Source organism: Carassius auratus, chromosome 31 (assembly GCF_003368295.1).
Source record: "Carassius auratus strain Wakin chromosome 31, ASM336829v1, whole genome shotgun sequence".
NCBI classification, from domain to species: domain Eukaryota; kingdom Metazoa; phylum Chordata; class Actinopteri; order Cypriniformes; family Cyprinidae; genus Carassius; species Carassius auratus.
In genome coordinates, this window is record NC_039273.1 from 8,579,146 (window position 1) to 8,597,203 (window position 18,058).

Here is an 18,058-nt window from a genome sequence, read left to right on the forward strand (position 1 = left end):
ATCTAATTCTTTTCTGTAACTTCTTGAGGTCACTTAATCATAGATTGGTGTTATTTGAATTCCAAAAAATAGACTGATTACTACTTTTGACTACAGTTACTGTTCATACAACTTGCCCTCTGTAATTCATTTGTGATTTGTTCCTCATAATAAGATAGAATTGGTTTTAATAAATACATTTTATTAAAATGTCATAAGAGAAATTTAAATAAAGGTAAGTATTGTTTAATGTAAATGCAAATTATATTTAGGTTATAAATGACTGTAGGAAAAAAGTGGTAAAAAAATAAATTAAATAGTTAATAAAATAGATACAGAACAGAAAATGGTGCATAATCCTTTAGAAAATCAGGCTGCATTCAAAATGTACAAATCCAATAAATGTAGTGAGAAACATTTATTTAAACCAAAAATGCCATTAATAAAACTCAAATAAGTATATTAAACATGCCAATAAATATTAATCTCTCATGAGGAAAATCTACTGAAATACTTTGCCAAATGTCTTTTTCCACTACATACTCAGTGCATGGTGTACTGGCACCATAACAAAGCCTCTAAGGCAACAGTAAATTAAGGAACCTACTATCTAGGTAACCGAACCGTAGTTAGGGTCTGTTATGGTCTTTATTTCTTAAAAATTACTTTTTGCCGACTTGGTCCAATAAATCATATGGTCCTAGCAAAATAAGAAAATGGGGCTCTTAAAACAACAAAAATTAATTAGATTGTGTTAAAAAAAAGAAGATTATTTTCGAGAAACCCAGACAACATGCTACATTATAGGTGAACTGTTTTTGTTGTGCTGTATAAATGCAGTTGCAAGAGATAATCCATAAAGCTTAGAGCTCAAAGCTATGTCACACAATGACACTAATGTCTGAGCAAAATGGAACAATGGAGGGAATGGTGCATGCATATTACACAAAATGTGATATGTCTGCAATGAGGTTTATGACACTTTCTCGAAAAAGAAAAATTCTGAATGGAAGCGGTTTGCCACTTCCAAAACCAGTCTGACAATTCACTCTTATATTTCGTGAGGTCTTCCAAAACCTCACAGTAGTGGACAGGCATTTAGAAGATGCCTGTTGGCAACTCTTTGCTGAACATCCCGAAAAAATCCAAGTCTTTACTCATCAGATCCTCCTCGACATTCTCTAAGGACCACTGATGATCCGTCAACTCCAGAGCCTCCCATTCCGCCTGAGAGAAACATTCATATACATAAATCTTTAAAAAAACTAAACAAAACGTAGTGTGCAGCCTCAAAATAACATATAAATAAACAAAAACTGTTTTGTTAATTTAATAAGACTAGGGTGCAGCTCCTAATTTGCGATACCTTGAATGCTTTGTTTGTGTCAGCAGGCATTGCCATTGCAGCACCACTCATCTGTTCCTGCATGATGCGAGACTGATCTGCACCTGTTGTAAATGTAAGAAAATTCATTGCATACATACTTCATATACAAGGCCTACCCTATTTAAATAATACAAATTTAACAATAAAAGTATGCTTATAATTCTAAACTGATTTTTAAGCTAAACATTTAAAGGCCACAGCTATTTCTATAATACAAATTTAGCCATTGTGTTGTGCTGAAAATCTATTACCTAATTTGGTGATCCCAATCAAAAATGACCTGCTCTTTTTGTCAACGAGATCTTTTTTCAATTAGCACAGGTTTTGTATTTCATTTTTGGAAGGGACTAGTTGTAGGCCTCACTGATCTGAGCTTATGCATCCACGTTTTTGAGTGAAGAAAGGCATTATTTGTGGAGAATGTTGGCAATATTGACTGAAAAATAGTACAAAGTTACCCCAGCACCCCATAACGCATCCCAAAAAGTTACAATAATAACCCCCCCCCCCCCACACACACACACCAAATAATTATGAAGTTATTATAACGTCTGTGAGCAAAGTCAGCATAAACGCTGGAGTAGGTCAAAATGATGGTGTATTGAAATGGAACATCAGTAAAGTTATTTACCATTGTCTTGTCCAAGAATCAGAGAATACATGCTCCTGAGACCGAAGACATTCAGGAAATACCAAGATGCTGAACTCACCCTGTGGAGGTATACAGTATGAAACGGTTTAAAGACACAGCTTTGAATGAAATAAGTACAACAAGGGTTTCGAGGGTTTGAGAGCACTAACCAGGAAGCATCTAGAGAGAGCAACTCAATTCCCTGCTGCAGCATCGGCTTGAAGCGGAGTGTGAGGGGAAACGGTACCTTTGCTTAAGAGAGAACAGATTTATAAATGCGTTAAGACGAGCTCTGTGAGAATAGACTATAGGAAGCCATACTCTCATATCTGATTGTGAAAACTCTATCTCTTACTTGTGACAAACCCAGAGAAGGTCCAGTTGATCCAACCACCAATAAGGATCATAGGCAGGACATTTGTCACATTGCCTTTCATCATGTCCGTCAACATGCTGGGATCTATTTGAGTAAATAACATCATGACATAAACATTTCACTCGATCCTGACTGCAATTTTATGACATATATGCATAAAAGAATTTCCAACCAAGACTCACCAGTCATTGGAGATGGTGGGACCACCTTTCTTTTGGTCTTCTTGAAAAATCCATCTTCTTGATTATTAAAGTAGAATTTTCTCATCAAGAAAGACTTTCAGCAAGAGACAACATTTCAGTTTCAGTACTCCAGTAACGTCTCAAGCTAAAGACACACAAAAAAGATAAGAGCGGCTCACTTGTTTGGGGATGTATTTTCCATTTTCCCGTAAAACCCTGCTCCTGATGAGAACCTGGCTGTGTAGAGAATATGATCTTAAGTGTTTTGTAACATTTTCAGTTGCAACACACGTGGATGGATAATGAAACACTCTAGTGAACGTTACCTGTCTGAAACCTGCTCTAACGTGAGCTTCTTATCACTTTGTAACAGAATTGAGACATAATGACGGATCACTCCAACCAGAAAAGTAATAAACACAATAGGCAGCACAACCCAAAGACGAATATTGGAGTCCAGGAGGAGCTCAGGCTCAGCCATGCTTCAGTGAAGGGAGGTTGATGGGATATGCCCACCCTGAAACAGACAAACAATCACATCTAGTTGTCTCTTGGCATTAAATCGATCAAATGTATAAAGTAAACTTAAAATAACAAGTTAATAATCGCGAACCATTGTGGATTAATGATAAGTACATGGATATAAAAGGACATCACTGATATTTGCTTTTACTCGGTTCAATAAAGTGCCTAATAAAGGTTAAATATGTTAAATCTTCTCTGACCTTCATGACACTGCCATTTATCTGTTACATTTATCGCTCAATCTTCACGGAGAAATGTCCAATTTATTTTTTCATATGTCAAATTCATACATGTGTATGTCGTCTCTATCTGTTACAGAACAAAGAAAAAGAAAAGCAGCTGATTTAGCTTTCAGTGTAAATCCACCCATTGTAACATCGCATCAGGGTTAGCTTGTTGCTAACAACCTTCTTTTAGGCTTAGGGTGGTGAGGCATTTTTTTTAGCATATAGACAAAGGAATCGAGCATATGCTATGTTTTCGACGCTAAATGTTGCGACAGCTGAGACTTTTCATATTGCAGTTATTGTACCTACTCTCGTATTCAAATTGTGGTTTATCTCTTCGAAGCAAGATAACGACTCAAACCAGGATGCGACTGCATCGAGCCGCTGCTGCTCTTATTGTGAACGCACTAGGTAAGCAGTTTTTTTTTCCAAAATAAAAGCCATTTCTGCAACATTTTCAGAATTAATTCAAGTATCACATTGACATTAATGGCAGTTAAATATGTTTTAAAAAAATTATTTTAAACTAATGTAAATATTTTTTTCTTTCTGTTTTATCACTTCACTGTCGGCCGGGGTTAAGGGTTATGTTTTGACTTGAAACACCAGAAACCGGAAATGTAAAGAGTTCCCGGAAATACTACAAAATGTCATAATAGATTATCGTTTACATTTATTTTCTAAATTATTCAAGCATCATGAGTGGATTTTTTTTTTTTACACCGTATCTGAAAGGATAGTACAGTGTGTCCTGAACCCAAAATACATGAGTATCAAATGTGAATTTATGAACATAAGCAACCAATTAACACATTTGTTAGCAACATAAGCAACAAATTTCAAGTTAATTTTATTATCATGGATGAGGGCATTTATTACATCGCATTAAAGCACATTACGACATTAAACTGAGAAAAAAAATTAACTTAAAGAGAAATTAACTTTATTATTATTAGTAGTAGTAAAATGTGGTAGCCTTGGTGGTTCTTATATTTTTACTCTAAAAACTACAGGAACAGTTTATTTTATTTTCAAATTAACCGCTTTAGAAAAAAATAATGTACAAAGAACAAAACTCCATACGTGGGTTATTCTCAACATTTTAATACTATGGGCTTTATAAGAAAAAAAAACCTTGAAACGTTCTTTTACAAACCACATCCTCTAATATCAACACTGGCATATTCATTAACGGACAGTTTCTGTAGCATTTGCTTCACTAAAAGAAACCACAGTTAATTAGATCTAAAAGTGTAGATAATAGCAATATTTCTGAGTAGTGTGACTGAAATATACAGAACTACTTTATAACAGTTTGTAAATACAGGAAGAAAACAACAAACATAAATAACTTACTCTGTTGGCAAAATTTCAACAAGTCCAACGTAGTAATCTCAAAGAAATCGCACCGATAAACTTGGGAAAATTTAACAACCAATCCCATGTTATCACAAACTCAGTCCACACGAAATGCAACCGGCAAATGTGCACATACCCACACATACACTAAGATCAACCATTGCCATGATAGAACATTGTGCTTACCTCATCACACACATACTGAGACACATTTAGTCCAAGGCATATCAAAGGCTGATCAAGTTTGGACATGTTTCTTCTATTATGCTTTAATGAATGGAATGACATTTAATCAGAAACACCCAAATGCGTGTGTTTCTGGATTGGAAGATTCATTTAAAAAAAAAAAAAAAAATTATACACAATTTTTTTTTTTTCCCCCAAGAGAACGGAATACAATTTACTCTGCAACTCTGATGCGAAGCGAGCCACTACAGGTCAAGATCAGATGCACAGTGGGAGGACATCCTTGATGTAGAACATTGAATTTGTGTGTTAAAAAAAAAAAGGAAAAAAAAAACTTAACCTCATAAATTCAGTCAGTCCGATGTGGTCACAGAGGGCTGTACTAAAAGAGGAGGGCACCCATACTGCCCATTTCACTCTGCTCTTTCACAAAGATCTCAAAGTACTGGTAGATGATGGTGACGGCCAACAAGATTCCAGTTCCTGAACCGATGGCTCCCAGGAAGTCTGCCATGACTGAGAGGCCACCTATACACAGGCCTCCGAAAGCTGCTGCTGTGGGGATGTACCTGATTGAGGATTTAAGGAAAGGTTTTAGTTATTCCATGTTTGATTCATTGAGTCCAATGAAGTTTGAGTGCACTGCATGTTTTACCGGTTCAGTTCATGGACCATAGAAGTTTCTCGGTGTCCCCTCATAACCATCTGCTGTTCTTTCAGCTGTTTGGCAACCTAGGTAATGCAAAGGGTACACATGAAGCCTGCATAGGTCAACTGTACAATGCAGCTCAGAGTAATCAATAAGCAGGACCAGTCTAATGCTTCTTACATCTTTGGCAGAGGATCCAGACACCTCAATCCAGGTCTTAGAGAAGAATGCACAGGATCCCAGCATAAAGATGATGTAAATGATGGCATGGACTGGATCCTCCAGAACGGTGCCGAAGGACTCTGGGGGAGAGAGGTAGTAACACAGACCACCTACTGGATAAGCACGAGCTGGCCCTCCACTTGAGGTATCCTGTTAAAAAAAAAAAAAAAACCTTTATAGGTGCACCAAGGTGTATTTTTTCAAATTTATGTTACTAAACTCAAAGAGTGATAAGCAAAATGAAAATGAGTAGCATTGCTATGGTCATGTGATTTTCTAAATGAGGGTGGACCACACATGTAGAATAAACCGTTTTATAGGCTTCAGTTGAACATGAATGACAGTGTACATCATTTTAAACATGTGATTCTAAACCAAAGGGGACGGGGTCCACTAGAGGGACCTCAGCAAACTTACAAAGGGCCATAATTGTTAAACATTTAAAATTATGAATTACTATTACTTTTAATGTGTTTTAACTCTAATTTAAAATAGAAAAAAATAATAATTATACATACACACATATATACCTACATATACACATATTACATATATACATAAGAATATAGTGTTGGACAATGTGGAGCTTTTGAGCCACAAAAGTAGTTTTAGAAACTGATTTAAAACACATTACTCCATTTATAGGTGAAAGGAAAAATGCACATTCAAACTGCAAAAAAATAAAACAATAAAAAAGGATTCAAATACAAATATGGGAAAGTTTAAACGAGTGACTTACCGACCAAGTACCCAGCAGGTTGACCAAAAAGTTCCCACTAAAGCGAGTGGAGAGCATTTGAGAGATGACATACAAGTTGGACACCAATGCAGACTGCAGGATGATGGGAATGTTGGAGGTGTAGAACAGTTTGATGGGATATGTGTTATACTGGCCACGGTAACGTGCAGATTTGATAGGGAGATCAACTCTGAAGCCCTGTGGAACAAGAAATAATATACTTGGCATTTAATACTTGAGTTGTGATCATTTAGAATTAAACCGCAATATCTGATATCATTTCCAAATGCACATTATTAGTGACCGAGACTGAGAGCAGATACAGAAAACTAGTTCCTCGCTCTAGGACATTTAAAAACACTGGATCATGAGATGATTGCATTTTGAAAGTCACTGAACCATTTCATTATTCCAGGCTTTGTTTTGAATTTATCGTACAGCCCTATGTGTGGGGAAGAGTTATCAGCTAATTAGGGTTAAGGATTTGAAGAGGCAATAGCAGCAGATATGGCTTAGCAAACACCTCTAAGGTATGGACATTTTTGTGGGCGAAATCCCATCATTACAACAAGACTCAGTCTTGTTCAGGAGCAGGAGCTTTGTGTGAGGGTGAAAAACTCCAAGTTTAGCTAATTTTTTTTTAAGTTGGTCACATGAATTTACTGCATTTAGAAACAAAAACCTACTCTGGTTGTAAGTGATTTCTGTGTGAGCTGTGTTTCTTACATCACTACACTCTGGAACTTCTTTTGCTAATATGACCACATCTTTATGCAATAACTCACTAACCTGAAAGTATATGACCACGGCAAAGACGAAGACTGTAGAGATGAGGTTCAAGAGGTTGGGCAGGTTCTGTCTGTAGAAGGCTTCTCTCAGAGCTCGAACTTTATCAGTACGAGTGGCCAACAGGTGGAACAGAGCAATAATGGCTCCTTCAAACTCTGTACCTGTACGTACACAAACAAATTTCAGTCAGCACCACGCAAGACACAAGAGACGGATTCAAAACCAGATGAAACATCCTGAACACAAACCTCTTCCTGTGTTGACTGTTGTTGGGCTGAATGCCTTCCATACGATTGTCTCACAGATGTTGGTGGCGATGAAGAGAGAAATACCAGAGCCCAAACCGTAACCCTTCTGCAGCAACTCATCCAGCAGCAACACGATCAGACCGGCCACAAACAACTACAGAGAGTAGACAAATCATTAGTTACTGATCAAGCATAGCATAATTAACTAAAGGAAGGCGTTTTCAACAAAAGGATAATGTTTTTCACAAAACAAATCATAAGATAAGACTGACAAGATTCAAAATGTTGATCAATCAGTCTTTTAATGAGGCTCATTTGCATAGATAGCAGATGTGAATACAAACAGATGAGAATATTTGAACAATGCATGCAAAGGTCACTGCGTTAGACAGGGCAAAGTCTTGTGAAATTACAGGTTATTTAGCAACTAACAGAGACATAACCAATAACTTGAAGGAAGCTAGAGAGAGATAAATTATTCCACAATAACGCAAATATAGATCCAATGTTTTTTTAATAGTCCTTGTCAATGATAGTATCTAGAATGAGGAGTACTAAAATTAAATGTACATTACATTAATGACAGAACATGAGCATTATCCATTCATAATAGTGTCAGAACATTTGATTGGAGCCAAATGCTTCTGTTAAATTGCCAAGCAGGGGACATCATCAGCTGAATAAATATCTTGAGTTTACAGATACATCAGTTTACCACTACAAAAATGCCTAAATATTTCATGCACAGGTGACTATAAAGAATGCAAATTAACCTGGATGATGATGAGAAGGCAGATTCCAGCACCCATCTCTGAAGGGTCTCCATACATGCCAGTCATCACATACACGATAGACTGGCCAATGGTGATGATCATGCCAAAGACTGGTGGAAAGATCTAACAGTTAGAGGTCTACAAAAGCAAATGCAATAACATTAAGATGGGTTTCCCAAAAGAGTATTGCAGTGGGAGCTGCATTAGACCTTTCCATTAGTTTCAACCAATTAAATCACTTAACAGTGTCAGGGGAGCACCAAATTTATATAACCATGGCTTCTAACCTGACTATGGTTTATTAACCATATGAAATATAGAGTATAAATAAATAACTTCTGTGTGTGTGAGCTCTATTTTTTTATGATGTGCCAAATTATAAGACTCTCTCTACGCACGTTTGTGCGTGTGAGCTATATAGCACACACATACACACACACACACACACACACAATTCCACAACTTACCAATCAGAATTAAGAATTTCAGAGTTGTGTGTAATAAGCCATGGTATTATCCTGCATGCATAAGAATCATATAAGAGAATGTTTTAACATCTTACGTTTCTGAGCTCCGTTAAATAGTGCTCTATCTTTCGGTGTGTCTCCAACTTCAATGATTTTAGCTCCAGCCAGCAGCTGCATGATCAGACCAGATGTCACAATGGGAGAGATACCCAACTCCATCAGAGTACCTTAAACACACATTATTAGACTTAATTAAACTTTTAACCTAAATCTAATGGTTGGCAAAAATGGCCAATGATCAATCTAAAACACACACAAAAAAATTGTGCATACCAAATATTACATATAATTGAGTGGATTTGGAAGAAATATTAATTTGAATAATTTTGTATTTATTATGAAGCAAGCACAGATAGTTTCTGGCTGATGTTTAATTTCTTAAAATTAAATGAAAGTTAAGTAAATGAAATTACTGTGTAACTGTTATTAATCAGACAGTGATTCTTAATTAAATAATTTGTCTTTAATCAAGGCGATGACTGATTCAATCACTATCTTCTTGCAGTGCTGATTCAGGTATACGCACCTCTGTTGGATGCCAGGATCACTCTCATCCAGTAAAAAGGATCTGCTGAGTCTGAAGACATGATTCCAAAGAGGGGAATCTGCAGAAGAGACAGCATAGGAGATCATTCAAACAAAGTTTACGTTCTCTTAAAGCAATAAAACACATCTAAAAATGTTTGGTTTGAGAAGTTTATAAATGCAAATTTTTCTGATCATGAATAGTTTACAGCACTTCAGAGAGCTCAGAGTTTAAATGGGAGTTAACATACCTGGCAGCACACCAGAAATATGAACAGCGTGATTGCAGTCCATAACACCTTTTCTCTGAACTGAATCTGTGGGGAAGCGATTCAAATAGTTTAATATCACTGAAGCTCCACAAGAACAAGTAAAGCAAGAGGCTGTTGTGATCAAACTGCATACCCTCCTCTCTGGTTTCTGGATCTCGGGTAAAACCGCACAGAATGGCTTTATCACCTCTAAGAATTTAACTGAAACAGAAAAGAGGTGCACTTAAGTTTACAGTTCTTATGCCCAACTTGAGAAAACAAGACAACGTAACCTAAGAGGTCTTGGTGGATCGGGCGACGTGGCTTTAGAGTTTCTGGCGTTCAAACAAGTTACTTGAATCTGCCTCTATTGCAACGTCATCATTCAGTCCAAGAAGAAAACTCCGACCAAAACCACACGATCAGACCCTGACATTAATCTGTCCATTAAACCAAAACAAATCACGCTTCAAAACAGAGATAATGATTTACAATTATCGAAGTTAGCAGACTTTTAAATGAAGTTAGCGTTATGTGTGAATTACGTACCACGGTACTAAATAACTTATGTGCAATATATATATACACACATTTAGACAAATGTAAAAAGCATGCAACGTCTGTGCGATGAAAATAAACAGCAAATACATTTGTGACCATGCTAGTTTATTGACCAAGTGCTAACGTTAGCTGACTACGGTCGCTTTAAAAATATGAATAATGACAAATGTATCCATTAAAGTCACATTTAAGACAACAAAATAAACAAATTGTGTGTTTCTGTAAACTGGACAATAAAAGAATGAAGAATATGACGTTATAAAAGTAAAATATAGTTGCTAATCTATAATGAACGAGTGAAGCACTGAAGCTAAACATTTTTTGTTTTGTTCTCAAAACAGCAGTTGTTAATAGCTCCAGAATGCATTAAACTCATTTTTAGTATACTCGAAGTAAAATAAAGTAAAAATCATGACGACTCACTGGCCATGGTGTTCCTCCGACGATCGTCTCCTGTAGTCTAGCGGCTAGCTGGTTAGCGCCGGTCACAGCCTCTATTAGAGCGTGTTCAGGACACGTCATCAGCCGGAGCACACAGCGGGCTGGATGGAAACCGAATAATGTATTAAATGGGCGGAATTAGTGGCCCGGAAGTTGTCTTTAATACATGTATTATAGTTCTAAAAAACATTTTTTTATTTTTTCATTTTTTGAATTGAAAGATTATTTTGGTGAGTGTGTTCAGGCGTCGAGTGGTGTCACGTGTCAACTGTTACTTTTCTCATCGTGTGCAAAAATGACCAATCAGAGTCATTTATGAGCTAATAAAAATAAAAGACTTTTTATAGAAATTTCGAAGGGGTTCTGTATTTATGCTAGTAGAAATCATTTGAAATTAATACGTTAAAAACATATTCAATTTTGTATAAATATATCCCCAATAACTAAGACAAACACGTTCTATACACGAATGATTTGCCTGAGCCTCCATGCGCCACCTGGCGGAAGACATTTTTATTTATTTATATTTTTTTGTCTCGAAGGACACAGGCTACGAAAATGTTTTGTTCCTTTTCAGCATAACATATTATATATTAAATATATTTTTAATAGATTACAATAAAAACAATTTTTTTTTCGATTATTTACAAGTTTTATTACAGTTACTTTTATTCTGTCAGTCTACCGTGCTGAGATTGACAGATTAATTACAAAGATAAACCTTAAGGTAATATGTATGGTTTTATTTTGTTAGAATAAAAAAAAAACACAAATTACGTTCAATTAGAACCACTTATTATTCCAACGTAATATAATGGTAATATATTGGCGAGTTTTAAGAAGCACAAAATATAAATGTTCATATAAAATTATGGTAAATAATTAGTGTCTGCGCAAGATAACTGAAATCTACAGTTTCACGTCTAATTTAAAAACAACAGCAACAACAACAAATGACTCGTTTACAACAAGTCTACAACAACAAATGCAGTTTAATATCGGTTACTTGACACAAATAACCGCCAGGGGGCGTTCGTTCATTAGAAACCGGAGGCTCTTGATTCATGAAAAACCTGTTGCCACGAGGATTTGACTGGTGAATCAGAGAGATTAGAATGTACCAAGTATTATGATACTCGTTTTTGGAAATCCTACCACATTTATTTGGACATGCACCAATGACAATACCACGATTTTTGGACATGTATCATAATTTTGCTAGTATTCTAGTAATATTATTCATTTGATACCATAGGGGTGGTTCTACTTCAGTGCTTTTCAGCCCAGCACAGTTTTGGGTCCCACTTTATATTAATTGGCCTTAACTACTATCTACTTACATGTTAATTAATCATTTGGTACAATGCACGTATTGTGTATATAGTACATAAATGTTTTACATTGTACTTATAATAAAAAATGCCTGCTTGTAATTAAATCTGTAATTAATTTCTAATTTTTAATTATACTGTTGACCCATCACATACACCTTAACCCACTCTTACCTACCCAAACCTATCCCTAACCTTACCCATATCCCACCTCTATCATCAGAAGTGTTTAGCAATATGAACACAATAAGTGCATTGTACTTATAATTTTTTTTTTTTTTTTTTTTTTTTTTTTTTTGATGTAAGTACAATATAAAGTGGGACCCAGTTTTGTTATTTAAGATTTTGATGTGATTTTAAAATGTACGATTCACATTGTTGCAAATCTGACGGATATAATCAGATCTATTTTATTTATTTATTATTATATAATTATATTAAAATGATTCATTGTTAATATTTTATAGCCTAATTACTAAAAGTATCATTTTTATAAGATGATGTAATTCACATCACAGCAACATTTAAAACTTGATAATGAATTATTTATCTAGTTTATCAAAACGTGATCGGATTATATCCTAGTCTTGTGTCTGCAGCTGATGCAGGCCAGTCTGACACACATAATCACTGAGCCCTATAATGTTCACACCAACCGGGGAATGAGCAAATGACACAGCAGAGAACACATGGCTTTTTGCTCAGTACTTTATAGACATTTATGCACACAGCGGCTGATTGAGATGAGCCATTGTCCGCACTTTAATAAAGAGGTATTGTTCAGACTGATTATATAATGTCAGTGAACTGTGAGATAACACAGAGGTGCCAAGCAAACACCACACAAATCACACACTTTTCTCACCCAGCATTTTTTATTTTTGTATCTGTTTTGTGTCGTATAAGGCAAAAATGGTAATTAAGCTCTTTGTTTGTGTGTGTGTGTGTGTGTGTTTGTGTGTATCTTGTGTAAATTTATAAAGGAATACTATTTCAGCCATGTTGAAGGATGTGGAATCTGGACTGAGAAGAAAGTGGCGTGATACATAAGCAAAGGAAATTAATATTTTCCAGAATGTTTATTTTCACGTACACCAAGGCCTTCCGCTTCATTTATTTTCGTGGTGTTTGCATTTCTCAGTGAGATATAGTCCAATTGAGCTGCTATTTTCAGATACTGTTGACATAACCCAAGAACTAAATTCTTCAGTTGCTAACTGTGTTGAGAGATATATGATTTATTTTATGGAGTACGTGACATTCCAGTTGGATCATCTGATTCACTTGGGTTTGGTTTACAATTTGAGTGAAACAGATTGCTGAATTACATCCTATTTTTAGTGCCTTACATAAACTGAAGTTAACTTATTTAATTAAACTTTAGGGATCAAACTAATAAATGCTGTTTTACTCCATTACATCCATTGGTTCTCAATTTTAAGTTGTGATAAGCACTCAAAAAATACAAAGCACCAGTACAAATTCATATTTCGCTAGTCATCATGGCTTAAATATTTCCTCTTAATGAACTGACAAACCAATTAAAAAGTCAATGAAATCTATTTCAGATGTAATGGGCCACAATTATAGTCATATGTCCATGTATATAGTATGACATTACTAAAACATACAATCTTTGACCTAAAGCAATTGCATTAATGCATTTTAACCATTTAACCAATTAATGTTTAGCAAATTTCATGTCTATACAGTTAAAAACACTGAAACACATGGTTGTTTAACTAAGTTTATGAAATATATACATTTTGTATATGTATATTTATTTTTGTTGTTTATTCTTTCTTCTAAGCATTTACTTTTCTTTTTAATGTTTAATCATTAAAACATTAAATTATTATTATTTAAATATTAATATACATATTTGGAAGCATTCATTTTCTTGTGTTTATTTTAAAATATTGATCATATTAAAATATATATTTTTTTCATATTTAAGAAAGTGCAATTACATGTGGGAAAAAACTTTTATTCACAAATTGCTAGTGCATTTCTTAAATAATTTCAAAGAACTCCTTAAATTAAGCTTGACATTTTGAAGTAGAAATTCTGAAATAAAATAAAATGTGCTTTAAGAATCTTTATTATATTTACAACTTGGAAAAAAAAATCTGTATAAAAGGCATCTTGGGAGAGATACTTTATTATAACAAAAATTATATAAATAAATACTGCTAGTGAGTTAAAGAGGCGTCTAATGAGTCAGAATGTGACTTTATATCAGGACAGGAGAGGAAAGAATGCACCAGGCAGAGCGCATTACATCTCAACAGATTCATAACCCAAAGAGTGCAATATTAGAATCAGTTGGGAAGTCAAAGCATTTTTTTATCTTTTTTTATTCCTCCTCAAAATGCCATACGTAAAATTGTAAGAATACCTGTGGACCAGCACCCAAAATATATATTTTTTTAAATAAATATTTTTATAATTTTACACCAATATACTATTATCTTATAAGCAGAGCAGAACTTCATATATATATATATATATATATATATATATATATATATATATATAATAAAAAAAGTTTGTTTTACAAAAAAATACTTTTGCAAATTGTATGTTTAATTCAGTGTGTTAAGTCAGTTGAAACTGAAACCGAATAAATAAATAAATAACATGAAGTTGAGTAAATAATGACAGAATTTCCATTTTTAGGTAATATGTATTGCAATTGTGAATATATTGCAAACTACATACATATATGTATATAATGTAAAGGGTTTTTCTTTCTGTTTTTCTATAAAAAAAATTATAAATATAATAAAAAAATATATATATATATATATTTTTTTTTACTGGTGTAAAAAGATACAAAATACAATAAAATTGACATTTAATAGAAACAATAAATAAAAAAAAGTAAATAAGTAAATACATAAACATAAATTTAATACAAAACATTTTTTTTAAGGACCTCTCTGTCTGAAAACTGCTTCAGGCAGCTTCATCTTCTTCCATTTCTTCAACTTTTTAGGTGGACAACAGAGAACGTCAGTTATGTAAAAACAATGCTTAGTCAACCTTGGCCTTTTTTCTGCCTGCCGAGAGGTTCAGCTGGGCTGAGCTGGTATGACTGAATGTTCATAGTACACACAACACATGAGAAATAGGACTGGGATAGGAAGTGAAATGTATTAATCAATAATTTCTTTATTCATGCACTACTCAAATAACAGTCTTTTTACCTTGCAAAGAAACAAAGCATTTACAAAGAGTTTCTTGCACAACCAGAATCACCTGAGCATTTGAAGCTATACGCTAATGAAATAATAAGACAAGCCAAGTCAATGGAGCTGATCAGGAATGCGTCGGTGAATAGATTTAGTTGATCTTGTTAGTGTAATTGGCAGGCCTGATTAAACACATGTTGACAGCACAGTCACAGTCCAGCTCATGCTATATGAGAGCGGCGTTTACGTCATGGCGGTGCTTATGTAAGATTCTAATTCTTCTTTGGTCTGGTTTACTCTCACAATCCCTGAGTATGTCTTCTTCTTACGTGCTGTCTGAGAGTTTCAGATGAAGAGTCATGGCCACATACACGCTTCCAGTGACATACAGGATCACTCTCGAAATTCCTTTCCTGAATTATAAAACTAACCTAATACATGAAAGTATCACTTAAAGTAAATGAATTCCTAAAGCAATAGTTATTCTCTATCAACGTACATTCAGTGAGGTCCAAAAACCCACTATAGAGAAAATGCTTTTATTTTGCATTTTAAATTCAAACACAGTTTTGTCAGTTATATTTTCAGCAATGTATATGTGAGTTTATTAACATATTTATAAACTTTTTAATAATTTATTAATACTTCATTTATAAAGTTCGTTCCTACAATGTTTTATAGTGAAAATGCTTCAGTTGTACATTTTAAATGTAACATTTTTCTTCACTGTAAATTATATTTTCAGTATAATAAATTTGAGTGAGTTGAGTGAATTCATTCATTCATTTTCATTCATTTATAAATGTCCTATTTTTTTATAAACTTGATTTAATCAATTTTATTTAAAAATCATAAAATATATAGTGAAAATGAGTCATTTTAAATTTAGAACAATATTTTTAGCATAAATTAAGTGAATTTGATTTTTACTTTTTAGTTACTTAGTAAAAGTCTTATTATATATATATATATATATATATATATATATATATATATATATATTATATTAATTCTTATAAATGTTTTTATAAAATGTTAGTGAAAAGGCTTTTTATAGCTGTTCATTTATATAGTTTTTTTTTTACAAGCTCTCACAGTGGCACTTGGAAAGCTGAAAAAAAAAAAAAAGACAAATTAAATATTTACAAATGTGACCTCAAAAGGTGTGACTCAGTTCAGAGAAAAAGACAAAAGAAACCAATGCTTTGCCCTCACAATGCTCTATTCTTAGGAACACAGAGAGAACAAAGGTAGAATAGAATGAATTGAACTAAACCAGAGCACAGCTGAGTACATATAATGAGCATGCAGATCAACTCTCCAAATGAGCCAGCTGCATACTTCAATCCAGTAATTATTATGTAAACTGAACATATTCCCCATATGTATCCGGTTGGGCATGAATTCAATTGATATTTGCCATTATTGCCAACATTTTAGAGGCATAATTAACATATGTAGGCCAATTATCCCCACAAGCTAGAGTAAAGGACTAAAAATATGGTACTGTTATGTTGCCATAGCGATTTCAGTATTACCAAACAGCTCCATTGCTATGGCAACCACTGTTCTGGAGAAAGGGTGATGTCATAATTTACTGACAAACATAAAAAAAAAAAAAAACACACCAAATCTCACACAAACGTACTGACCATTTGCATGACTATTGACACACTTGCGCTCATCCAAGATTTTACGTCAAATCCTTGGGACAATGCAACCCACTGAGAAACGAGATAAAGCAGATAAAACAAGAAAACAGAACAAACAATTACATGCACACTGTCCTCAAAGCCTGTAAAGCCCATTATTTGGCATCTGAAGCCCCTTGTGAAGCGCTTATGTTTTGGACCAGCTGTTCATGGACCACAATTCACCAAATCTAGAAGATTATTATATGACACATTTAAGTCCATTTGAGTATTAAATATTATTATATTATATTGTTCCTGTGGCTCAGTGGTAATGCATTGTGTTAGCAAAGCAAAATGTTGTGGGTTTGATTCCCAAGGAAAATATGTTAGGTAAAAAGTGTTAACCTGAATGCACTGTAAGTAAAAGTGTCTGCTAAATGCATACTTTAAATTGAATTATATTGCGGGTCAAATGTTAGGAATTATTACAAAGAAGTCTTATGCTCGCCAAGCCTGCATTTATAGTAAAACTGTATTTTTATTGACTATCATTACACTTTAAAATCTCTTTTCTATTTGAATATATTTTAAAATGTCATTTTTTCACGTGAAGGCAAAGCTGAATTTTCAGCATCATTACTCCAGTCTTCACATGATCCTTCAGAAATCATTCTAATATGCTGATTTGGTGTTCTATTACTAATAATGATTCTTATTTCACTCTCAAATGTTTTACTGGAGTAAAAACTGTGACAACTAACCCCTTAATCTTAAAGAGTGTTGTTGATAACGCATGCTTTACATGTGCGTCATTGTGTGACAGTGATACTGGCTCATTTGTAACCTAGACAAGTAAAGAGGAAAGTAAAGAGGAAAAGGTCAGGCCACTTGGTCAAGACACCTTGCCTTAAAGGATTCACACAGGGCAAGACATTAGCATCCTTAAAACCTGTGATAATGCAGAGTGGTTTTCCATTATCTCCAAAGAAAACATTCTAAGTGAATTCTTAAAGCGATAGTTTACCCCAAAATGTTCATAATGTATTCTCTCATGTCATTCCAAACCAGAATGACTGTCCTTCTTCTGTGGAACACCAGTGTAGAATGTTGAAGAATGTTGATAACCAAATTGTTTTGTTCGTAACCAAAATGTATTTTTCATTTTCCGGCTGACCATTATCAACTTAATACTTTTTATTGCACAATTTCTTATTTAGCATCTACAACTCAAGACCTAATCTGGGTTTTATCGACTTATAGCATCTTACTTGATAAGACAAAGAAAGCACATCTTGCTAAAAAAAACTAATCAAAGACCAGAA

At 34.1% G+C, this 18,058-nt stretch overlaps 2 protein-coding genes across 4 annotated transcripts; both read right to left on the reverse strand.

Moving 5' to 3' along the window:
* Positions 1-378: 378 nt before the first annotated feature.
* Positions 379-3,738, reverse strand: LOC113050460 (ER membrane protein complex subunit 3-like). 3 transcript variants are annotated; one of them, XM_026213426.1, is made up of 10 exons: positions 3,617-3,716; positions 3,281-3,389; positions 2,882-3,072; positions 2,735-2,792; positions 2,556-2,649; positions 2,353-2,457; positions 2,168-2,249; positions 1,998-2,077; positions 1,346-1,428; positions 379-1,206 (listed from the first exon to the last, which is right to left on the reverse strand). In XM_026213426.1, exons 3-10 carry the CDS (start codon positions 3,034-3,036, stop codon positions 1,078-1,080), a joined length of 786 nt encoding a protein of 261 aa, XP_026069211.1. In that variant the 5' UTR covers positions 3,037-3,072; positions 3,281-3,389; positions 3,617-3,716; the 3' UTR covers positions 379-1,077. The 3 variants fall into 3 exon arrangements, with proteins under 3 accessions (XP_026069211.1, XP_026069210.1, XP_026069212.1); XM_026213425.1 differs by lacking the exon at positions 3,281-3,389 and having other exon boundaries at positions 3,617-3,738; XM_026213427.1 differs by lacking the exon at positions 3,281-3,389 and having other exon boundaries at positions 3,613-3,711.
* A 395-nt stretch (positions 3,739-4,133) lies between these two features.
* On the reverse strand, positions 4,134-10,706 carry LOC113050459 (protein transport protein Sec61 subunit alpha-like 1). Its single transcript, XM_026213424.1, has 12 exons — positions 10,560-10,706; positions 9,730-9,797; positions 9,576-9,641; positions 9,326-9,404; positions 8,835-8,966; positions 8,273-8,382; positions 7,500-7,653; positions 7,252-7,412; positions 6,463-6,660; positions 5,682-5,873; positions 5,508-5,584; positions 4,134-5,421 (listed from the first exon to the last, which is right to left on the reverse strand). The coding sequence occupies exons 1-12, from the start codon at positions 10,564-10,566 to the stop codon at positions 5,235-5,237; spliced, it is 1,431 nt and encodes a 476-aa protein (XP_026069209.1). The 5' UTR covers positions 10,567-10,706; the 3' UTR covers positions 4,134-5,234.
* Between the last annotated feature and the right edge of the window lie 7,352 nt (positions 10,707-18,058).

What these genes read in the sequence shown, in the direction of transcription:
- LOC113050459 (XM_026213424.1), bottom strand. An exon ending in GATCCTGGCATCCAACAGAG is followed by an intron (nt 8,967 to 9,325) that starts GTGCGTATACCT and finishes TGTGTGTTTAAG; the next exon opens with GTACTCTGATGGAGTTGGGT. An exon ending in CTGGATCCTCTGCCAAAGAT is followed by an intron (nt 5,585 to 5,681) that starts GTAAGAAGCATT and finishes TGCATTACCTAG; the next exon opens with GTTGCCAAACAGCTGAAAGA.
- LOC113050460 (XM_026213425.1), bottom strand. Translation starts at nt 3,036, where the DNA reads ATGGCTGAGCCTGAGCTCCTCCTGGACTCCAATATTCGTCTTTGGGTT. An exon ending in CTCTCTCTAGATGCTTCCTG is followed by an intron (nt 2,078 to 2,167) that starts GTTAGTGCTCTC and finishes ATACCTCCACAG; the next exon opens with GGTGAGTTCAGCATCTTGGT. An exon ending in ACACAAACAAAGCATTCAAG is followed by an intron (nt 1,207 to 1,345) that starts GTATCGCAAATT and finishes TGTTTCTCTCAG; the next exon opens with GCGGAATGGGAGGCTCTGGA.